This window comes from Dunckerocampus dactyliophorus, chromosome 16, assembly GCF_027744805.1.
Source record: "Dunckerocampus dactyliophorus isolate RoL2022-P2 chromosome 16, RoL_Ddac_1.1, whole genome shotgun sequence".
In the NCBI taxonomy this organism is placed as follows: Eukaryota; Metazoa; Chordata; class Actinopteri; order Syngnathiformes; family Syngnathidae; genus Dunckerocampus; species Dunckerocampus dactyliophorus.
This window is the reverse complement of record NC_072834.1, coordinates 13,503,245-13,526,653: the sequence shown is the minus strand read 5'-3', so window position 1 is coordinate 13,526,653 and position 23,409 is coordinate 13,503,245. Positions and strand designations below refer to the sequence as shown.

At 49.6% G+C, this 23,409-nt stretch overlaps 3 protein-coding genes across 10 annotated transcripts; all 3 read left to right on the top strand.

Moving 5' to 3' along the window:
- The first annotated feature begins 121 nt into the window (after positions 1–121).
- Positions 122–1,722, top strand: znrd2 (zinc ribbon domain containing 2). Its single transcript, XM_054755762.1, has 4 exons — positions 122–342; positions 708–859; positions 929–1,013; positions 1,081–1,722. The coding sequence occupies exons 1-4, from the start codon at positions 282–284 to the stop codon at positions 1,530–1,532; spliced, it is 750 nt and encodes a 249-aa protein (XP_054611737.1). The 5' UTR covers positions 122–281; the 3' UTR covers positions 1,533–1,722.
- Positions 1,723–2,480: 758 nt separating this feature from the next.
- On the top strand, positions 2,481–18,921 carry LOC129169295 (EH domain-binding protein 1-like protein 1). Of its 8 annotated transcripts, XM_054755588.1 has the most exons (28): positions 2,481–2,960; positions 5,091–5,148; positions 5,234–5,329; positions 5,402–5,455; positions 5,529–5,707; positions 5,772–5,881; positions 5,970–6,041; positions 6,921–6,986; positions 7,073–7,168; positions 7,233–7,424; positions 7,497–7,653; positions 7,929–8,138; positions 8,216–9,844; positions 10,137–10,523; positions 11,230–11,592; positions 11,785–12,048; positions 12,130–12,178; positions 12,254–12,575; positions 12,938–13,005; positions 13,088–13,136; positions 13,253–13,287; positions 13,518–13,638; positions 13,726–13,825; positions 13,898–13,971; positions 14,046–14,160; positions 14,238–14,309; positions 18,734–18,821; positions 18,906–18,921. In XM_054755588.1, the coding sequence occupies exons 1-27, from the start codon at positions 2,857–2,859 to the stop codon at positions 18,738–18,740; spliced, it is 5,049 nt and encodes a 1,682-aa protein (XP_054611563.1). In that variant the 5' UTR covers positions 2,481–2,856; the 3' UTR covers positions 18,741–18,821; positions 18,906–18,921. The 8 variants fall into 8 exon arrangements, with proteins under 8 accessions (XP_054611563.1, XP_054611564.1, XP_054611562.1 ...); XM_054755589.1 differs by lacking the exons at positions 18,734–18,821; positions 18,906–18,921 and having other exon boundaries at positions 7,941–8,138; positions 14,238–16,134; XM_054755587.1 differs by lacking the exons at positions 18,734–18,821; positions 18,906–18,921 and having other exon boundaries at positions 13,527–13,638; positions 14,238–16,134.
- Positions 18,734–22,529, top strand: LOC129169296 (endosialin-like). The gene is made up of 2 exons (XM_054755596.1): positions 18,734–19,237; positions 20,787–22,529. Exons 1-2 carry the CDS (start codon positions 18,835–18,837, stop codon positions 22,391–22,393), a joined length of 2,010 nt encoding a protein of 669 aa, XP_054611571.1. The 5' UTR covers positions 18,734–18,834; the 3' UTR covers positions 22,394–22,529.
- Positions 22,530–23,409: the final 880 nt, after the last annotated feature.

Sequence of the window (23,409 nt, the reverse complement as noted above, 5' to 3'; positions counted from 1 at the left end):
TAATTTACATTGTGATTAAAAGCATGAAATGTTGTTCATGATAGCGTGCTTGTATTCATGGACACATAGCTAAGTCAGGTGGATAATCACTGGTGTTGTCATTTCAACAAAAACAGCTCTACTCACCTTCACTGATTCGCGTATTGTTAGTTTTGAAAGTTACGCAAACTTAGCTTACTCATTCGGATCCAAAATTCTGCTCTACCGCACTGTAATTCCGAAGAGATCCTGTGGGGGGCAGCAGCGCGCCCGAGAGCGTCCCCTCCTGCCAAGCGAAGAAAATGTGTGACGTCATCACGCTGTACGCGCGGCGCCGCAGCAGCAATATGTCGCTAAATGGAGGTTAGTGAACTTCTGAAGTAACACTATTTCTTTGACATTTCGCACGAACACGCAAATATTTGCTGTCTTGACGTGAAAATGCATTCACATCTTAGCCGACATTTGTAACTGAAGGATTTCTCACGTGACCGTAGATCGCTGGCTAACGGTTGCTGTGCTAGCTAGCTTGTCATCTCGTTGCTACTAGCCTGATAAAGATGACATGAGATGGTACCCTTTGGTAGACGAACTAACTAACTAACTAACTAATCAACTAACTAACTAACTAGCTAGCTAGATGACAACGTGCACGTTACTTTACAGGAATGGTACCAAGTGTGTCTGCATTTTAGTCTTCATCCGCCTCCCTTTCCTCCTCTCCTCAGAGGAGGAAGACTTCGAGTGGGAACCCCCAACAGAGGCCGAGATGAAGGTGATCCAGGCTCGCAGGGAGAGACAGGACCAGATCAGCAAGGTGATGGGAGACTACCTGCTCAAAGGCTACAAGATGCTGGGGGAGTGCTGTGACTTGTGTGGGGTGCGTCACATACACACACAGAGGGCAGTGCACGTGCATAGTGTTACAGTGTGTGTATCGTGTTTGCAGACTATTTTGCTGCAGGACCGCAGACAGAAAAACTATTGTGTCTCGTGTCAGGAGCTGGACTCTGACATTGACAAGGACAACCCTGGTAACACACACATCATCTTCATGTCATTATTGCAGTGACGTTCTTAGTTGTCGCTTTGTCCCGTCAGCCCTCAATGCGCAGGCGGCGTTGTCTCAGGTCAGAGAGCGACGTCTGGCGGCTCAGTCTCCAGCACCTTCCAATCCAGCCGAGGTCAACGGAGACGCCGGTGGCGGCCATGTTGGAGGCTTAGTCCCTCAGCCCAGACCGGAGCACTGTGAGGGGGCGGCGGCTGGGGGCAGAGCCCTCGCTCCCCTGCCTGTCGCTCCTTCCCCAGCGGTCCCCGTCACCGTCGTCCCCTCCTCCACCACCGTCCCCCTGGTCACTGGCCGACCGGCACCACCACCCAGTGTGGCACTGCGGCCCGTGCTGCAGGATGCCGAGGAAGCGGTCATGACCAAACTGCGCTGGGCCAGCAGCCAGCTGCAAAGCTCCACCTCCTTGGAGTCCAGCATCCAGCTTTGCAATCTGATCTCCAGCTGTGCCAACTCCCTTCGCAGCCTCAAGGAGCTCAGCCAGTGAGCGTCCCCTCCTGGGAATTGTGTGTGCTCCTTCCCACCTGGGAATGCTGACTGACTATTGAATTGGTGAAAGGATTCCAAGGTGTTTTTTTTCAACTTGTAACTTATTTTCTATTCTCCTTGTCACATCTGGCCATTAAAATGATTCCAATGAGGTCTCCATGGCAACCACAGCTTGTCTTTGTCATGTATGGCTGGGATGTGTCCACGTTAGCCGCTGGGTCATGTGACTACTTGCAGGTGAGCATGAACCTTGAATCATTTCACTACATTAGATACTGTAACAGCATGACACAACAGCATTACACTACGTTACATTAGATTAGAACATTATACTAGGAGATGCCAACATAACATTACATTATACTACGACATTATGTTACACTCCAATATTTTACTAGAACCTTACATAAGAACATTGTACTACTACATTACACTCGCATGTTACATTATACTAGAACATTACACCATATAATATCCACTCAATAATATTCTACCTTACATTATGCTAGAACACTACAAAGAGACACGCTTGCAGGTGAGCATTAACCTGAAATTATTTAATTGAGGGTTGTGTCCAAACGCCTGGCCTCATTTACCAGAATGACCAAAAACAAGTTTGAACAAAAAGAAAAGATGCTTTGTTCTAGTACGTCTACTGTAGTTCACGATCACTTCTCCATAGTTTTCAAGTGCTTTTGTGTTACTTTAACGTTGTCTCCACCAGGGGGAGCCAAATGGGCCACGTGTTCCGTAAACAAACAAACAAACAAAAGCTCAATTGTTGTCTTTTCAAACACCCACAATGCACTGGTCTCGGGTGGGCGGCGCCAAGTGTTTTCCTGTCAGCGTGCACGACCAACGCACGGGTAAAACAGTTTATGTTGTCATGTGCGCGCGTCGACAGCCTGAGTCATGCCCCCTCCCACACACACACACGGCTGTCCCTGTCCATCTTCACATCCCCAGCCTGCCTAAAAATATCCCGCACCCGGCGTGAACGCGCACACGCACATGAGTCAGCGTGGAAACTTTGGTGACCTATCGCGTTCACGACAGACAGGCGCGTGTCAGGATCAAAGTCTGCCGTTACGTGCCCGTGGACGTGGAGATAAAGACTTTACTTTTACACCACAGTGCGAGTGCGTGCGTGAGTGTCCTGCCCGTAGACGTGTGACTCCAGTCTACCGAGGAGTGCACGTTGCGCGTGAGTGCGCTTGGGCGACACCACAGGACCTTTTAAGGGACGCGGCCGGAGACATTTAGACCGAGACGGACCCTCCAGGATCTTCTAAGACCTTTGGACGTCTTTGTCGGAGTCCACGATGACGTCAGTGTGGAAGAGACTGCAGCGTGTTGGGAAAAAAGCTTCCAAGTTTCAGTTTGTTGCTTCTTACCAGGAACTCATTGTTGAGTGCAAGGAGAAATGGTGAGCGCGTACACGCACGTCACTTCACTCTTCGTATTACTATGTTGATGTGAGAAGACTATTTAATTAACTTCTTCTTGGCCTCTTGTCGCTCCACCGGAAAGGATGAAGGCGCCTACGTGCGTGCGCGTGCGCGCGTGTCTGCCTCAGCTGTCACTAGATGCTTTGACACAACGTGACCGCTTTGTTGTCCACTTTCATACAGAGAATGCTCTCACACACACTAGAACACTACACTACACGTTACACTAGCATATTACGCACGGAAACTGCACAAACAGAACACTGTAACATTGTGCTCGAACGCTGCCCCACACTACGTCATCACGTTAGAACATTACACGAGAACATTACACTACAACCACTGACATGCGGTGAGGTTCATGGCTGATGAGGCACTGACTCCTTAGGAGCCTTTTTATGTTAATACAGGTTGCTCATTACGAGGATAACCAATAAAAGCGTGGAATAATTCACTTTCGTTATAAAAAAATGTCCCATTTATTGATTTTTTAGTGAAAAACATTTGTCTTCTTACCTTTTTATCTGTAAATTAAGTACATGAAGCCTTTCCTTCTCCAAAGTTCGGATACTTTCTTGTAAACGTCTTACCACCTCCTGGCGAGTTTGCATATTTAATCCTCCATCTTGACAGTCAAATTCATTCATTCATTCATTCATTCATTCAGTAGAGCATACAAATATATTGAATGCATATGATTTTATTTCAGCAGAAAAAAAAAAACAAACGCTGGCTTTCCCTCTGTGGAAGGATGTCAGTGACAAGCACCTTCAAGCTCACGCACGCCTCCACCCCTTCATCTCATCCGTAAATCTGCAAATTCAGTTATTTTTACTTAAAAAAATGTTCAAAACCTTTGGAATCCTACAGAAAATACACGTGTAATACAGTTCAATGGACGAATATTACAATTTTATGACCTCTCATCCTGAGCCTCACCTGCCTCCTCTGACCGCGTGTCACTGACTACATTACACGACAACATTACATCAGAAAACATACTAGAACATTAAAACAAACAGCATTACGTTATTACAGTACAGTAGTACAGCACACCTGAACACTGCATGGCATTACACTAAAACACTGCAATATCACACTACAACAGCATGCTACAACATTGCGTTACAACACTACATCATACTAGAACATTATACAGGAACATTATGCTACAACATTACACTATATTAGAACACACAGTGGAACATTACACTACAGCATTATGTTACAACATGACACTACGGTGGTATTACAGCACATTACACTTGAACACTATACCAGCCCACTAAACTAGAACATTACACATGAAGACTAGACTACAACATTACACTACAACAGTGTGTTACAACAATAGACTATAAAACACTACAACATACTATAACAGTACACTAGAACATTACACTAAAAAAGGTACACTACATACGTTATACATTACACATGATGTGTGTAATGCATAATGGTCCGTTGCATATGCATTATGCATAATGCATAATGCTGCATCACATACTAGTTAATTACACCACAACACTACACTACAGCATTACATTACAACATTACACAATAACACGACAACACCGCACTACAACAGTAGACTAGAACATTATACAAGAACATTACACTGCAATATTACACGACATTATATTAGAACAGTACACTATTATTACACTACAACAGTACACTAGGACATTAGGACACTGTAAGCCAACGTTCGGCAGGCGTCACATGACTGTTGTGATGTTTAAACTCAAACACTGTTCTTGTGACAAGAATTTCTGCGCGCGCGTGTGTGTGTGTGTGCGAGCACCCATCAAGAAACATGCCTCACATGCACAGTCAGAGGTCACATGACTGTGCTGTAACTTCCTTTTTCACTTCCTGTACGACAGCAGACAATTCAACACACACACCCTCACACAATGTGGTCACAACGTTAGCACGGCCATGAACGTCATGTAACCTTGGCGATGCCTCTCAATAACGTACAAGTCAAGTAGAAGTTCCTGGAAGGTTAAGCACACAACATGTGTAAAATGTACACATGCGCACACACACATTTTTGTGTGTTAACGTGCGTGTGTGTGCGTGTGTGTGTGTGTGTGTGTGTGCAGGCAACCAGACAAGCTGCGGGTGGTTTGGACAAGGAGGAACCGACGCATGTGCTCCAAGGTGACACACACTCCACAGGCATACACACACACGCACATGCACAGACTTAAGTTGTGTGTGTGTGTGTGTGTGTATATGTGTGCAGCTGCACAGTTGGCAGCCCGGCATCAAGAACCCATACAGAGGAATGGTCCTTTGGCCCGTTCCAGAGAACATGGACATCTCAGTCACGCTCTTCAAGGTAGCGTGCACGCTCACCGCACCGTGCACGGCCGATTGAAAGTGTGTGACGTGTGTGTTGTTGTGTGTTCAGGAAGCGGGCGCTGATGTCTTTGAGGACAAAGAGTGGACCTTCGTCATCGAGGGTGTGAGTATCTGGCAGTTTCCATGGCGACGCTCACCACTGCCCCCCTGTGGTCAAAGTGTGGTGTCATCCGCAGGAGAGCAAAGGTCATCGCAAGGTGTTGGCGTCAGCTGACATCAACCTGAAGAACTTTGCCAGTCTCACACCGACCCAAACGGACCTGAACCTTCGTCTGAAGCCGCTGTCTGTCAAAGTGGTGGAGGCGTCGCTCAGGTTGTCTGTGTCATGCATCTTTGTCCGTGAGGGAAAAGCCACGTGAGTAGACGCTGACGAACGGACGGTGGCGTTAACGAGACGCTAACCGTTAAGCTGTGCGCAGAGATGAAGACATGCAAAGTCTCGCCAGCCTGATGAGCGTCAAACCTGATGTGGCCAACTTGGATGACTTCAACGAGAGCGACGAGGACGGCGACAACATGAGGACGACAGGTGAGGGTCGACACCGCGGCCATTTCCTGTTCCTGCTTGTCTTCCTTCATCTCACAGCCCGCCTTTTTCTCCCCTCTGGCCAATGCAGTTGCACCACGCTCTCTCACACGTCCCAATCGCCCCGCCCCTCCTCCACCTGAGCCCATAAACACCTCGTCAGGTAGCTTCCTGTCACTATATCTTGCTGTTCCTCTTATTGCTCCTCTGTGTGTGTGCCTGTTGCTCAGTGTGGGAGTCACGTGACTTCATCGAGACGCTCCACTGTGAGGAAACACCACAGAAAGACTCTATTGTAGATTTAAAACTTGATATACGTCTGTGAAGGTAGCGTCTGGATCACAAATTCAAATCAGGACTTTGTTGTTTTGCGTCATAGCGTCATGCTGACGTCCTCGTGGATCTCAGCACTCCTCATTTCATCTCATTTCCTTTTCTCTGTTGTTTGTCTGCTTCTTCTGCGCGTCCATCAAGCATCCAATCATCCCGGCCCCGCCCTGCACCCCCACCCCTCGCCTACGGGCGGCCGTCGCCTCTTTGGCGCCGCCCCTGCTCCGTCCCCTCAACCATCCCCCCAGTCCCAGGAGAAAAAAACAAGCCATCCATCGCGAGCCGTCAGTTCTGGCTGCATCCCGCCCCTTTTTGGTGTGTCTCCTCCTCCACCTGTTGGTGATCTACCTGCCAACTCCTCCCCCTTACATGAAGGTCTGCCTGCCCCAGAGAAGTCCTTGAGCTGCACCAGTACCTCCCAAGCACACGTTATCTCACCCCCTGACACCTGCACATCCTCCTTCACTCTCACCCTCATCTCTCCACCCCCCCAGCCAGTTAACCCTCAAGCCCCACCCACTCACCATCCACTCTCACGACCACCGTCTCTGCCCAGAATCTTCCAGTCAGACTCTGGAAAAGGTATCATGGTGGCAGCGTCTGCATGTTCGTTGGTCGTTATGTTGATGGGGGCTGCGGGTGGGGCGGGAGGGGCATAAACGCGTGTGTTACATGTACTGAATGCATGCTAGCTCCTCTTCTTCTCCCTCAGCTGCTGTGTCGCATCAGCGGCGCCCCCCAGAGGTCCAAACACCACATGACCTCGGCGCCACTTCAGGTGGGTCAGGTGATATCTTCGACTGTCGTTTTGTGGTGGTGGTTCAATCATAATCGACTGTTGGCCACCTTTGTTGCGTCTGCTAGGTCGTCACATTTTCACAGCTCACATTGTCAAGTCAGACCCCCGCCCTTCCTCACCCTCGCCGTTGTACACCGAGGCTCCACCTCTCGTGTCAACAGGTGACTTTCTGCTGTTTGACTCTAGATGTGTCTTCTCTCCGCCCTAACTGTGCCCCCCCCACAGCCCTTCAGGCGGAGTGCGTAACCTCTGAAGCCCCTCCCATCACTGGTGACATCATCCCGGTGCCTCTATGGAGTCGTCCTGACCTCGACGCCCTCTGTGAGCCCGCCGCCCCGATTCTTCGGCCCACCTTCCCGTGTTCCTTCCTCCCTTGCTCGCCATCTCCGGCCGCTCAGATCAGCACCCCACCCACAGGTAGACCGCCGTCCAATCAGCTTTTAGTGTTCTCTTCATAAGCAGCGGTTTGTCATGTTGTGCTGCATGCAGAGGCTACGTCCCCCCTCAGCCAAGCAGGCAAGGAAACAGCGCCTGCCGCCAAGGGAACAACTCCAAGCACGCTTACTGATGGCGTCGTAGAAGCCAACCCACCAATCAGAGCACACGATGCCAAGGCGGCCACGCAGCCAGAAGCAGGGGGTGGCAGGTGGGGTCTCTCACACACACACACACGCGTGTACACACACAAATGTACTTTTGCAATGAAAGAGTGTGTCTGCTCTGTGTGTGTGTGTGTGTGTGTGTGTGTGTGTGTGTGTGTGTGTGTGTGTGTGTACCCGCCACACTTTCTTGATGAGTAGCGTAGCGCCTGTGCTAACTGGATAACAGCGTGCGCTAGCTGAGTGTTTTTGACTCCGCCTCCTGCTGAAGAGGACTTTTCATTTGTGGTTTGCTTCTTCCTCTGCTTCTTACGACCCTAAGTGACCTCCCCAGTCCTGCCCAATCCCAATTAGAGACAATAATAGCTGCGCCCCCTCCGTGGCCGTTCTGCGAGAGCTCCAGCCCCCAGCAGCCCTCCAGCCCTGCCAAGCGTGGTGGCGGTGATATCGACACAGAGAATGATGTCGTCTTTGACAGGAGCAAGTTAGGGGGCTGCTTTGCTGAGCAGCACTCCTTGAGGAGAGGCACAGGGTGAGTTCTTTTCCTCAGGCTGCTCAAGAGGAGCAGCAGGAGCCAAAGACTGAATGTTCTCTCCTCCTCCTCTGCAGCCTCCTCCTGCACGACACCTCCAGCATGGTGGAGCCGGAGGACAAACAAAGACAGGAGGAGAAGAAGCGACATGAGCAAGAAAAGAGGATACTAGTGGAGGAAGAAAAGAAGAGACTCTTGCAGGAGCAGGAGGAGGCCAGGAAGCTGAAGGAGAGGAGGAGGCGCGAGCAAGACAGACTCCTTGAGGAATGGAACATAAGGCAAGATGAGGAGGACAGGAGGAGACTGCAGGAGATGCGTCTACTGGAGGAGGCAGAGGAGAAGAAGAAGTTGGTGCAAAAAGAGAAGGAGCAACAAAAATTGAAAGAGAAGGAGGAACAGGAACAGGAGAGGACAAGGAGACAAGAGGAGGAGAGGAAGGACAAAGAGAAAGAGGCGAAGAGGGTGCAAAGACTGAAGGAGGTGAAGGAAATGGAGGAGAAAAGGCAAAAGGATGAAGCGATGAGGAGAAAGAGTGAGGAGGAGAGAAAAAAGAAAGAGGACGATGAGAGAAAAAGGAGAGAGGAACAGAGTAAGAAAAGGGAGGAGGAAGAGATCAAGCGAAGGCATGAGGAGGAGAGAAGGACAAAACTAGAGAAGGAGGAGGAGGAAAAAAGAAACATGGAAAAGAGGAGACATGAAGAGGAGAGAAGTAGAAAAACAAAGGAGGAGGAGAAAAGACAGGAAGAAAAGAGTAGACATCAAGAGGAGGAGAGAAGGAGAAAAGAGGAAGAGGTGAAAAAGAGGACAGAGGAAGCGAGAAAGACAAAGGAGGAAGAGGAAAGAAAGAGGAGGAGAAATGAGGAGGAGCAGAGAGTCAAGGAGGAAAATGAGAGGGAAATGCAAAGACTGAAGGAGGAGAAAGACAGGATGGAGGAGGCAAAGAAGAGGAAGAAGCTAGAGGAGGAGACAAAGAGCAGTGAGGAGGAGGAGAGGAGGAAGAAGCTAGAGGAGCAGGAAAAAAAGCAGGAAGAAAGGAGGTGTGAAGAGGAAGAGAGGGTGAAAGGAGAAAAGGAGAGGAAGCAAAATGAGGAAAGGAGGAAGAGACAGGAGGAACAAGAGATGGAGCAAAAGAGGAAAGAAGAGGAATTGAAAAGGAGGAGAGAGGAAGAGAAAAAGACCAAGGAGGAAGAGGAAAAAAAGAGGCGTAAAAATGAGGAGGAGCAGAGAGTGAAGGAGGAAAAGGAGAGGGTGGTGCAAAGACTGAAGGAGGAGAACCACAGGGTGGAGGAGAAGAGAGAGAGTGAGGAGGAGAGACAGAAGAAAGAGGATGAGGACAGAAAGAGGGGGGAAGAAGAGAGTAAGAAAAAGAAGGAAGAAGAGCTGAAGAGAAGGAGCGAAGAGGAGAGGAGGAAGAAGCAAGAGGATGAAAGAAAGACAAAGGAGGAAAAGGAGAGAAAGAGGAGACAGGAGGAAGAGGAGAAAAAAAAGGAAGAAACAAGGAGTGAAGAGGAGAAAAAGACAGAGGAAAAGGAGAGGAAGAAGAGAGAGGAGGAAGAAGAAAAGATGAAGAGGAAAAAAGAGGAGGTGAACAGGACAAGAGAGGACGAGCAAGTGGACAGAAGGAAGCAGGAAGAGATGTTCAAGTGTCGTCCTCTGGTGGACAAAGGCTGCATGACACCAGGACAGAACAAGTCAGCCAATCAGAGGTGAGTTTGACTACTCATCACTGAATGACTCGGAGGTCTAATTTGTGCTGTCTGATCCACATCCAAAGCATGCATGTGCACGCCACCTTCAGTGTCCTCCCCTCAGTTCCCACCTGCATTACAGCTCATGACCACTGGTCCAAGTCCCCTCTGGGACGTCCTAGAAGGGAAAACATGCGTCCAACTCTCTGCCAAGGGAACACATCCTTTGTGCAGAGGTTGAAGACTTCATGGTCCAGATGCAAAATTCACCTGGTACCTTTTTAATGGACTCTTCCTTTCTCCTTCACAGGGAAACTGATGAGGTGGGTGCTGTTGTTGAACAGCCAATCACAGCCAAGGCCTTGCCTCCTGATCAACCTGCTATGTCAATCACAGCCAAGGCCCCGCCTCCTGAACAGCCCGCCAAAGCAATCATTGACAAAACCACGGCTCCTGATCAACCTGCCATGTCAATCACAGCCAAGGCCCCGCCTCCTGAGCAGCCTGCCATGTCAATCACAGCTAAGGCCCCGCCTCCTGATGAGGCTGTCCAAAAAGCTCAAAAGGTGACGTTCCAAGGGGACTTCCAGCTGGACCACAAGGCAGCACCAAAGACTGCAGAGGAGAAGGAGACAACGGAGAAGGCGGGAGAAGGCAAGGAATGTGCTGACAAGAAGGATGAAGAGGAGGCGGAGGGGTGAGTCCGAGCATCGTGTGTGTAAATACACAGACACACACACACACACACACACACACACACGCACACACACTCGCATGCTCAGTCTGGACTGTGTCCGTTATTTGCACTAAACATTAGTCAACACGGCGCTTTGGAGCGGCACCAACGCAAAGTATGGAGGAGACGCTTTTGCGTCACATGATGCAGCCAGGCACCCCCACCCCAGCCCCCATTCACTGGAGGTGGAGCCATCTCTCCTCAGACTGTACATCCAGACCAGACCAGGAGAAGGCCACCTCAGAATGAGGACTCAAGAGACCCCAAGACACACCCCCGATGAGCCAAGTGGAGGCGGTGCACCATCAGGACGGAGGGGTACGGGGATGTCATCAGAAGGAGGCGGAGCTTGAAGATTGCTTATGATTTAAGCACGCTGTGCTCAGTCCACATGAGCTCAGCGTCTGACCAAAACATCCTGGTCTGGGAGCAGTGCTGAAGGAGGAGGAGCCAGACTGCACATGGGAGGGAAGGAGTGACAGGAAGGGTCTTGTGGTATCAACATTGTTGACTGTTAAGCGTGTCCATCATCATCATCATCATCGCTCATGCATGAACATGTTGAACATGCTGCCTGCTGGCTTGCATGCTTCACCTCCTGGAAGCGTGCAGTGTGACGTGTTGGGCAAGAAGAAGAAAATCAGCTTCTAAAATGTTCTTTTCACAGCACACCTGCTGTCCACCGTGACAACCTTGGTGATGCCACTCAAAATGGCGTCGGGATGAAGACGGCGGCTGCTGATGAAGCTGTGAGCATCACCAAGGTGCATGAGAGTCACCACCACACTAAAGTGGCCGCTAATTCACAAGAAGAAAGCCCCAACCTCTGCCCTTCGGCCAAGCATCAGCTGCTCCAAGAGGAGGAACATCTCCTATTGGCTAAAATCCACGTGATGATCTGTGACACGTCCCCCATCGCCAGGAAGCGCCTTGTTCCTGCCCCAGGAGAGATCCACCACGACCACAGGGCGGAGTCAGACATTCTGGCTGATGGCGAGGAGTCATCAAAGCAGGGGCGGGAAGAGGACGTGTAAGTGGCTGTAGGCTGCTGGCTCTTGATGCCATTTTGTGTGACACACACACACACACACACACACACACACACACACACACACACACACACACACACACGCTATGTGACATCACTGTCAAGCTCGGCCCTGAAGCTGAACGGCTAGCTTCACCTGCACCTCTGAAGCTGTTCATCTGCGTCTCCCTGTAGGTCATGTGACGAGTGGAACACCCCGCCCCCGCCAGATGGCGCGTCATGTCGCCAGGTTGACACAGCATCTGGGCCAATCAGAGAGGAGGCTGATGGGAAGGATGATACCAGCGACGACCTGGTGACCTCCAGCCAGTCGCTGCTGCAGTGGTGTCAGGAGGTCACTGCCGGCTACGCGGGGGTCAAGGTCGCTAACTTCAGCACTTCCTGGAGGAACGGCTTGGCCTTCTGCGCCATCCTGCACCACTTCCACCCCAACCTTGTGTACGTGTGTGTGTCTGTTTGAGCGTGCAGCTGTCAATCACTGGTCACACCTGTCAATCACCCTTTTTTATCCCCTCATAGAGATTTTGAGCGGCTGAAATCACATGACATCAAAATGAACAACAAGAAGGTGAGCCTCCCGATACTGTACGTTCTAGCAGCAGCATGTAGAAGCTTCCAGAAACGTCCTGTCTCGTCCCGTCAGGCCTTTGACGCATTCGAGTCTTTGGGCATCTCTCGCCTGCTGGAGCCGTCCGACATGGTCCTGCTGTCGGTTCCAGACCGCCTCATCGTCATGACGTACCTCAGCCAGATTCGATCGCACTTCACCCAGCAGGACCTCAGAGTGCTGCACATCGAGCACAACGCTAGCCACTCCAGCTACGGCCCCGCCCTCGCTGGCTCGCCGCCCTCTGACCTCCACGCCGCCGCCTTCTGTGTGGCACGACTCAACGAGGGAAGAGGTTTGCAAGAGGGAGGTGCCGCTTTGCTTGTCCCACCCCCGAGATCCAAGAGGACGACTAAAGGTCACGGTTGAGCAGTGAATCTTCTTACGTTGACGTGTTGTTGATGTGTTGCTGACACCTTGGTGACGTGTGTTGTTGACATGGCAACATGTTGGTGTTGTTGACATGTTTACATGACATGTTGACATGTCTGTGTTGTTGGCGTGTAGTTGACATGTTAACATATTGTTAGCATGTTGTGTTTTTGACATCGTTAGCATGTTATAGATGTGTTTTTGACATGTTAACTTGCTGTTGACATGTTGCAGACATGTTTTTGACATATTGACGCTGTTGACATGTTAACATGTTGTTATGTAGTGTTGTTGTCCATGTTCTTTGTGTATGTTAACTCGATCAGCCTTTCTCGTTCTTTGTTGCAGAAGAGTCCATGTTTGCCGTCCCAGGGCCCAGGTCCACTTCTCAGGCAGCCAAGTCCAGACCCACACAGGTGTCGTCTTCCCTCCTTCATCACGTCACGTGTGATGAGGCGGCGGCAGGTCATGTGACACTTTGATGTTGTTTGTGTGCAGGATGAAAGTGACATCATCAAGTTGTCCTCAGAAACCACACAGGAACCTGGTCAGGTCCTCTCTCACACACACACACACACACACACACAATGTCTTCATCTGTTTTACTGTGTGTGTGCGTGCGTGCGTGCGTGTGTGTGTGCGTGTGCGTGTGTATGCGCGCAGAGTCCCAATGTGTCAAAGCAGAAGACAAGACGATGGTCAGTCTTTCTTTCCCAACCTCCTTTTCGCCTTTGGCTGCACTTTCACTTGTCACACACATCACATGACCACATGACGATGTCAACTTCACACAACTGTCTAATCTCTGGATGCTCTGGTTTGCCACCTTTCCTTGCTCTTCTCCTTCCTTCCTTCCTTCCTTCCCTGCTCCACTTGTGCTGTACTTTCATGTGCGTGTGCATGCACATGTCATGTGTCCTCTGGTCAGCACCTGCAGGACACCAGTCAGTACGTGCTGAGCGAGCTGGTGGCGTTGGAGGCGGAGCAGAAGCACATTGACACCAGGGCGGCGGTGGTGGAGCGTTGCCTGCGGAGCCTCATGGAGACAGGTGGGACATGTCGTGCACGCGCACTCAATGAAAGCCATAATGCAACACTCTGTGTGTGTGTGTGTGCGTGCGTGTGACATGTGGCAGGAAGTGACCGTGACGAGGAGGAGAGGCTGATTCAGGAATGGTTTACTCTCGTCAACAAGAAGAATGCTCTGATACGAAGACAGGATCACCTGGAGCTCATGTACGTCCCCTCAACGTCTCATCTCCATCATCATGATGATGATGATCATGATAATGATGATGATGATAACAGGCAGGAGGAGCAGAACTTGGAGAGAAAGTTTGAGCTGCTGACTCGAGAGCTGCGAGTCATGATGGCGATGGAAGGTCAGCTGACCACCCTTGTGTCACATGTGGGGTGTGATGTGACTCTTGTGACAAATGTGTGTGTGTTTGTGCAGACTGGCAGAAGTCGTGTGCTCATCAAGAGCGTGAGCAACTCCTCCTCCAGGAGCTGGTGTCTCTGGTCAACCAGCGCGATGACATCATCCAGAACCTGGACGCCAAGGAGCGAGGGTGGGTGTGGCGAGCCTTCATACCTCACACGCAACGAAGGTCTTAGTGTGTGTGTGTGTGTGTGTGTGTGCGTGTAGGGCGATGGAGGAGGACGAGCGCCTGGAGCGCGGTCTGGCCATGAGGAGGAGGAAGTACGACAACAAGGACAAGTGTGTGCTACAGTGACAAACGCGCACACACGTGTTTGCCATGGCGACTGCTGCTGCTGCTAGAACGACGTGTTTGATGTGGACATTTCTACTTTTTGCTGTGTGGTAGATGTCGTGAGCTGGGCTCAACATGGCGGCTGCCTGTTTGGGGGTCATGTGGTGCAACGGCGTGGCCATCAACACACACGTGACCTTCATGGCCGCAAAGCCATGAATATTGTCCAAACCCTTATGCGCTATTTACGTGACGTCACCTGCAAGCATGGCCAGCCACTGACTGACATCATTGACGTCATCAATGACAACCGCGTCATCGCTGACGTCTGCAGTGTTGGGAGTGCAGTAACGGGTAATCTAACGATTCCAACGTTACAACGCCGTTGCCGACATTGAAATGCGACACGTTGTTATGCACTGATATATATATCGACGATCTGGATGTCGCACAAGTTGCCATTGTTCACTACTGTTGCTCACTCTCAGGAAAACATTGTTTCGGTAGCGTTTCCGTAGAGACTCGCAAGCCTTGAGCTCGGCCCTAATCCCGTGAGACATGCCTTCGCGGCAATTTTTGGTCATACTTGAAGGCTTTTCAGAAAAGTAACGAAATAATTAGTTACTAATTTAATATATGAATGAGTAATTGCGTTATAATTCTAACTTTTTTTTGGGAAAGTAACTCGGAGCTAATTACTTCTTCAAAGTAATTTGCCCAACACTGTTCATTAGTGATCAGCGCCAACGTCAGAGACATCATGAGTGTGACGTCAGTCGTGACTGATAGACGACGACTTGGTTTCAATCTCTTGACATCAATGATGTCATAGTAAGGGGAGAAAAAGTTTTACCTGCAGTCACAAAACTTTGTGAAGTCAACATGGTACATGATACGCCACATGAGCAGCCGAGGGGCGGAACCAATAAGTCTTTTGTACTGGTTGTTTGAGGAGCCACCAGCAGGTGGCGCCACAACCTATATCTTTTTATACTTGAAAAAGCCAAGAATGTTTGAAAGAAGGAAACTTTAATATATTAAAGTATTAAAGATATTTACTCAAAGTGCTTTTTTAGTTTTCGATACAGCTAACTAAAAATAACAATGTGTGTGTGTGTGCGGACGCACGCGCGCACGGAGACATTAAAAGGAAAAGTCCCATGATGAGAGTGCCTGCCAGGAGCAACAAGACGTGAAGGAAAGACGTGAAGGAAAGTGAACAATGTGGCAGGCTGGGAAGAAGAGAAAGGAGGAAAAGAAAATGACCTTTTTGAAGAGCACAAATGATCAGCGTCTTCAATGGAAACACCACGAAAGAGGAACTCTGCATGGAAACGACAACATTCTAGAACCTTATGTCTCCAAGACAACACCAGCAGCCAGAAAGTACTTGATCAGGACCCATCTGAACCAAAGTGGACCTGACCGTTTGTGTTAGAAGACACTACACACTAGTGAAGGCTACCAAAGCCTGTGGTTGGTACCTACAACTACGTGACCTGTCAGACCCCAGTGATACCATTGAGCAGCAGAAGGCACAGTTGACACGTGCACATAAAAACCGGCGCTTGGCTTAGTGTGAGGAAAAGTTGAGCTTTTCCACACTTGCTTTCTTCAAACTCAGCAGCTTGATGATGCTTCTTTGTCACATGACACCCTCCCCCTCCTTTTCTGAGCACAGCTTCCACAGAGTCCTACTTTTCCACATGGTGGATGCTTTGTTCCTTTCTCAAACTTTCCATGACTTTCTTCCCTGCTCTGTGTGTGTGTTTAGTCCAAGTCATTCTGTCAATACATATTTCCTGCTCGATTGAAGGTCTAACTTGATTGGATCAGAACCTTTAGGAATCAAACCTGTGGAACTCACAACAGTGTCTCCTCACCTGGAATGTCTGCGCACCACTTTGGTCCACAAGGCCACAGCTAATTGCTCCAGTCTGTCTGAGTGTGTGTGCGTGTGTGTGCTTGCGTGTCTGAGTGAGACATAAGACACCGTGGTTGGGTAGAATGAATGAGTGTTTGATCTGGCACCCATACACACGTTGGGTCCGTAGGTTCTGTTCTGACCCAAAACAAACGCTGCAAGCTAGCTTCACATGTGTTGAAATGTCATAAGTATATTAAATATATATATATATATAAACACACACACACTGACCTGATGAAAATCTTAAGACCAGTTGAAAATTGCATTTTGCACATTTGGATCTTAATGAGGTTTTAAGTAGAGCTACAATATGCAAAAGCAAGAAGGGGGAGTGAGACAAAACATTTGGACTGAAACTGAAATAGGCTGTTCATCAGCTAATCAAAAGTTTAAGACCACAAGCTATAGAAGCCAAAATCTGCTCAACATTTCAACATTTTCATGTTCTGCCAGGCATTCACACTGTCATGCCCTCCTGATGGCTAAAGCTAAGAAGCTTTCTCTTTTTGAACGTGATCGGATTGTCGAGCTGCATAAGCAAGGCCTCTCACAGAGTGCCATTGCTGCTGAGGTTGAGCGAAGTAAGACAGTCATTCTACATTTTTTGAAAGATCCTGAGCATTATGGAACAAAAAAGTCAAGTGGTAGACCCCAAAAAATCACACCTGCGCTGAGCCGGAGGATCCGATTGGCTGTCCATCAATCTTCCACCTAAACGAAGGCCCTTACTGGTGCCGACTGCAGCGCAATAACCGTCAGACGGCATCTGCGGGAAAAGGGTTTAAAAAACAAATTCAAGACCCCGTCTCCTTCTATGCCACAAAACTGCTCGTTTAGACTTTGCCAGGGAGCATCAAACATGGGACATTGAAAGGTGGAAAAAAGTTTGATTCTCTGATGAGAAAAAATGTAACCTTGACGGTCCAGATGGCTTCCAACGTTACTGGCATGACAAGGAGATCCCACCTGAGATGTTTTCTACCCGGCACAGTGGAGGGGGGTCCATGATGATCTGGGGTGCTTTTTATTCAGTGGAACACTGGAGCTTCAGGTGGTGCAGGGCCGTCAAACGGCAGATGTTTTGTCTCACTCCCCCTTCTTGCTTTTGCATATTGTAGCTCTACCTAAAACCTCATTAAGATCCAAATGTGCAAAATGCAAATTCTAGCAATTTTTCAACTGGTCTTAAGATTTTGATAAGGCGTGTATTATGTGTGTGTGTGTGTGTGTGTATACATGTGTATGTGTAAAAATCAAGGATGCAGGGGGAGGGGCCTTGATGATTCATGTAAAAAGGCTAAAAGCAAAAATATGCTAAGACATTATATATACTGTAAATTTAAAAAACAGCCTCCATGTGTTATCAACATTTTAACGTTTTCCCTTTGCATTTTTCCTCTTTTCTCCCCCCATTTTTGCTGTTGGGGCCAATAAAAGAATATAAGCCGCAGGCAGCATTTTGGACACCCACATGTAGTCCATATGTCTGCTTCTATATGAATGTATGGATCATATGCGATATGGACAAAAGTACGGGGTCACCTACAGGAAGTGGGAAATTATTCTTTCTGCATCTGTGATGCCGCGTCACCATCTCACCTCCCACACCAAACCTATCCAAGCCTTGTGGTCTTTGGACAAAGCTGAATGCGTGCAACCTCTCCTGCGGGCCCTGCGTTTAGATGACCAGGATGTCCCACCTTTTGAAGGAAACCTGAATGTAGAACCCTCCGTCTGTTCTGTCCATTGCCGCTGTGGAATGTCTCTGGAGGGCGGGGCTGTGTGAGCAGGGGGAGGGGTGAAGCGCTCAGTGATAGAAAAAACAGACACGAGTGGGACGCTTGGGATGAAGGTGATAAGGATGGAGGAAAGAGGATGGGAGGAGGAAAGGAGAGGAGGATGGGGGAGGGGGTGTGAGACAAGACCAGAAGGCTCTTCGGGATCCCGAGGTTTAATTTTGGTGTTCTGCTTCAGTCTGGCTGAAGACGTCACCATGCACTGCCAGCAGACACGCACATGCATGGATGTCATGCATGCAGTCAAACGACGACTGAGAGGTCAGCCTGATGCTCATCTGGTATTTCCTGTTTCCTGTCTTGCACACACACACATTTAGACAGGTACTATCCTCCATTTAAAGAGCAGGAGGGGGTGGGGCCAGGTCACATGATGATGAAGGTATACTTGATTGTCACTGAGAGGACAAAAACTTTCCACTTGCACGCGTGCGCGTGTTTGTGAGTGATGACTGGGGGTAGGGCATATGGTTTTCATAACCCCCACCACCAGCCTTTTTAGACTCACACACTTCTTGAAGCAGCCCCCCTTCCAAAAACACAATTCTTTTTCCTCTACGTAGCAGCCCCCCTCCTCCTCTTGTCCCCCTACCCCCCGCTTCCCCCCAAACGTCTCCTCCAGTCTCTTTGCGAGCTCAGCAGAGTCGAGACGTCGCCACCAGGATGAAATCTTCTCGTCTATAAACTTTGATTTTTGACTCCACAGAAGCTGAACTGCTGAACTGGTGATCGGACCTGCCTGGACCACTTCTGGACTACTTTTAGAGCGTCCCCCATTTATCTCTTGACGTGACGTGAGTTTTCAGAATGCGGACAGGAGGGTGCGCTAGTTTGAGGAGTCTATGCGCCCTGTGGTTGCTGCTCTGTCTTGCACCCAGGGTCTGGGGTCAGAGGTCAGCAGGAGAGGAGAGCGAGGGGTTGGCAACAGGCGCTCGGCTGGAGGAGAAAGACGCGCTGTGCCATGAGCGTGGATGCTACGCCGTATTCCTGCAGAGAAGGACCTTCAGGGAGGCGGGGCGCAGCTGCCGAGAGCGTGGCGGCACACTGGCTACTGCACACGACCATGAGACCGCCGACGCTGTGCACCGCCTGCTGGCGGGCCTGGAGCCGCAAGGGACCAGAGTGCGCCTTCGACTCTGGATCGGGCTGCACAGAGCACCCCGCCAGTGTTCCTCCACTCGACCGCTCAGAGGATTCGTCTGGGTCACAGGTCACACTTTGGTCACATGGCTGCTCACTCACATTTGATTGGCTGTCTCACCCTGGGGAATGCTATTATAGGCTGTTATCGGCTGTGCTGCAACGCTACACTATGTAATGCTGTGATGCATACAATGCACCCATTTGATAAAAAGTCAGCAACGTTAGTAAAGCACATGGATGACCGTGTGGGGGCGTGGCACACCGAATGGTTATCACGTTATCTCTAGCTGCACCCCCTTGCGACCTCAAGGCTAGGTCAGTCGTGACTAAAAAGCTGCATGCTGTCTCCTGCTGACCTCTAGTGGCTTAAGCAAGAAAGGGTACTCTGAGACCAGAGGACCAGTTTTACAAAAACAAAGTTATCCAAAACATTGTTAGGCTTTGTCCACACCAAAACGTTTTCTTCTGCTTTACCGTTTTCAAAAGGTTGTGTGCCCACACCTGATCGTAACAAGAAACCCTAAAACAACTCAAAACGATGTAGTACACACTCCAGCCTGGATCAGAATCAGCCACTTATACAGAGGTACACACGGAATTATGCAATCATCCGTCCATACATATACAACACACTATACAATAAGACGGGAGGGGTAGACAGGACAGGATGACTGGGCAATGGAGGAGTGAGAGGAAAGGAAGCAACAGGAAAAAAAGAGAATTCCTAAACTAAGAAACTAAGCTCCTATGGGGGAGTACAGCGGGCGACTGTCAAAAAACCTCAGCATCCAGAGGCACAAATAAGCACACTTTAAAACATGAACATAAGACGTGCTCCAGGGGACAGGGGAAAGGGAAGCAGAGGTGATCCCAGTGCGGCAAACAGCCAGCCACAGCTAATGCAGCCATAATGGGCGCGAGCTGTTGTCCCCAACTCGCCAGGGGGGATATAGCGGCGAAGGGAAGTGATGTGTGTGCGAATGCGCATGTGAGTGTCCTTGGATGCATGAGTGTGTAGGCCCGAAGAAGTTCCCCCGAGCCTCAGTTCACAGAGTGTCATCGCGATAACACAGCAGTTGAGATGTCCGCGAGCGAGCCCAAGACAGAGGCAACAAACAACAGGTGTCGGTGAAGAAGAGGGGGCGGTCGAAATGCAGATTATGTACATTGTTTGGGTTAGTGCGATTAGCTGCATTCCAATAGACCCGGCTACTCTGTTTGCCCATTCTGGTCTCTCAATCGATCCATCTACCTTAGCAAAGCCAAACGCTTCTCCGAGATCACCGAGGTGTTTTCCTTGTTGTGACTCACAGTCACAGTCAGAGAGCTAACGGCTTTACCCACCACATGTGGCGCGGTATCATCCTACCATAGAAGTAGACATGGAGCGCGTGTTAGCGACGTCTGTGGTGGATGTGATTCATTCTTGTAGAACTTGTAACAATGGAGAGGAGAGAGACAAGGATTGAGGCGTCATCATTCAACCACAGAGAATCTGTATCGACAACGTTTGTGAATTAGCCGCAAACGTTTCAGTGTGGACAAAACTGCTGTCTTGTCAAAGTCAGTGAGGCCTTGATCTTTAACCCGGTTTTTCTGTGTGTGTCCCCCTCCAGGCGACCAGGAGGGCCAGTTCACCAATTGGCTCCGCGAGGACGCGCCTGGGACGTGTGCAGCCCCTCGCTGTGTGGCCATGACTGTGCACACCTCAGAGAGCGCACGTGACAGTGTGGACAACTTCAAGTGGTTGGACGGCTCATGCGGCCTGGCGTTGGACGGCTTTGTGTGTCAGTACGCCTACAGAGGGATGTGCCACCCCCTGGAGGATGAGGGTCAAGGCCCAGCTGTCTACTCCACACCATTCCACCTGATCAGCCGCATGCTCACCCACGTTCCTTACGGCTCTGTGGCCGCTGTGCCTTGTCCACCTCGTCCGTCGGACCCTGACGCTCCCGCAGAGCAGACAGTGCTGTGCATGGAAAGAGACGACGGGTCGGTGGGCTGGTCCCGGGACGCGCCGCTCTGCGGGGCCGACTTGGCACCAACCACCCAGGACTGGTGCAGCGGGGACCACGGCTGCGAGCAGCACTGCCAGAACACGGATTCAGACTATTATTGCTACTGCTCCGAAGGCTACACGCTAGCAGAGGACGGCTATAGCTGCGAGACGGATCCCTTGGACCCGACAGACCCTCCTGAGTTGTCTTTGGACTCTGCTGGGCCCAGCGAACTGCCCCGCCTCAAGGTGGCATGTATGGCCATGGGCTGTGAGCACGACTGTGTGGAGACGTCTCGAGGGGTCCGCTGCACGTGTCCTCCAGGGTACCAAATAGGCCCGGACGGGCGCAGGTGTTCCGACGTGGACGAATGCCAGCAGGGGCCGTGCACGCAGGCATGCGTCAATGCACCCGGAACCTTCCACTGTGCTTGTCATGCCGGCTACGAGCCAGATGATGAGGGTGAGTGCGTGGACGTCGACGAGTGCGAACACGAGGGCCGCTGTGAGGGCACCTGCGAGAACACTGAAGGTTCCTTCAGGTGCACGTGTCACCATGGTTACCAGATGTCTGCCAGCAGAACGTGCGAAGACGTGGACGAGTGCGTGGGGGCGTCGCCCTGCCAGCAGCAGTGTCTCAACTACATGGGCGGGTACCAGTGCTTCTGTGACGACGGCTACGAGCTGCAGGCAGATAGACTTACTTGCCGGCCGACACCTGATGACGAAGAATACTCCACTCTGACCCCTGACCCCACCGACTCCGCCCACATACTAGACTTGGACCACGATGGCCTGCGCACCCCTAAGCCCAAATTTGACAGTAACTTTGATGTGGAATGGCTGACAGATGCCCCCGAAGAGTCCAACAACCACCTCAACCAATGGGATGTGGCCTCGCCGAGGCGGTACCAGACCGAGCCGTCGCCCACACGAGAGGAAAGTAAGAGCAATGAAGTCTATCTCAAGACCGGAGGTCAAGAAGACGACAGACAAGCGCCCACTGAAGGAGCTGGGGCGAGCGAAGGCAAGCGTAAGCATGACAAGAGCTGGTTGCTGGTGGCGCTGTTGGTACCGCTCTGTGTCTTCTTGGTGGTTATGCTGGCACTGGGCATCGTCTACTGCACCAGTTGCGCTGTGGACAAGAGCCTCGGCCTGTCGGACTGCTACCGCTGGATCCTTCCCACAGCGCCCCCGGACCGTACCGAGCCCAAAACACGGGCATGACGCTGAAAGTAAAAGTGTTGCCACATCACGTGACTTGCTAGCTTGTCTCTAACAGTAAGTCCACCACTTAGTGTACGTCCTGTCTGTCACACAACTTCTGTAAATAAATCATGTCCATTCCACTTTCAATAAAAGAAAAAAGTCAACAAACACTGACTGGTCATAAGCTTGCCTTCATTAGCATAAATATGCTAAATGGGCCCGAATGTCAGTTTTCAAATGTTTTTATTTAAGAATTTATAAATACAACAATACAACACAGTGTAAAAATATCAACAAAATAAAACAAGCATTCCCTTTTATTACCTACATTGTTTTATAAAATAAAGGCAATACTGCAAAAGAAGTAAAGAAAAGCAAAATACTACTACTGGCTCGCATTCAAATACTTTGACCTTGTTTGCCCCCAAAGTTCCCCTGCCTTCAGAAATGTTTTCCTGGGTTTATAAACAATATTAAAATATACTGTATTAATATAACAATATATTTGAACAACGCAACAAAAATGGCAAACAATCATGGAAAAAATGATTAGACCACCCTTGTTTCTTCAGTTTCTTGTTCATTTTAATGCCTGACACAACTAAAGGTACATTTGTTTGGACAAATATAACAATGACAACAAAAATAGCTCGTAAGCAGCTATTTATGTAAAAACATAAGTGATTTTGGTTATTATAATTGGTTATATATTCATTGCATGGTATAACTGCTGTTTTACACATGACAATAAAACTCTCTTGAATCTTGAATCTTATAAAAAATACATGCAAGCCCTTAAATTAAACTCTTATGAGCTAGATTGTTATCATTGTTATATTTGTCCAAACAAATGTACCTTTAGTTGTACCAGGTATTAAAATGGATCAATAAACTGAAGAAACAAGGGTGGTGTAATATTTTTTTCCATTACTGTATATTTGTGAAATAAACATGCAACTGAAAAATATCGATATCTTCACGTAGTATTGATTCGATTCCAATACAACCACGGTATCGCTAATACCGATATTTGA

Bases quoted from the DNA above. Each gene is read 5' to 3' on its own strand.
- LOC129169296 (XM_054755596.1), top strand. From the start codon at position 18,835: ATGCGGACAGGAGGGTGCGCTAGTTTGAGGAGTCTATGCGCCCTGTGG. The intron at 19,238-20,786 runs GTCACACTTTGG...GTCCCCCTCCAG, and splicing joins AGGATTCGTCTGGGTCACAG to GCGACCAGGAGGGCCAGTTC.
- LOC129169295 (XM_054755595.1), top strand. From the start codon at position 2,857: ATGACGTCAGTGTGGAAGAGACTGCAGCGTGTTGGGAAAAAAGCTTCC. The intron at 2,961-5,090 runs GTGAGCGCGTAC...GTGTGTGTGCAG, and splicing joins GTTGAGTGCAAGGAGAAATG to GCAACCAGACAAGCTGCGGG. The intron at 6,042-6,920 runs GTAGCTTCCTGT...CTTCTCCCTCAG, and splicing joins GCCCATAAACACCTCGTCAG to CTGCTGTGTCGCATCAGCGG.
- znrd2 (XM_054755762.1), top strand. From the start codon at position 282: ATGTGTGACGTCATCACGCTGTACGCGCGGCGCCGCAGCAGCAATATG. The intron at 860-928 runs GTGCGTCACATA...TCGTGTTTGCAG, and splicing joins AGTGCTGTGACTTGTGTGGG to ACTATTTTGCTGCAGGACCG. The intron at 1,014-1,080 runs GTAACACACACA...TTGTCCCGTCAG, and splicing joins CATTGACAAGGACAACCCTG to CCCTCAATGCGCAGGCGGCG.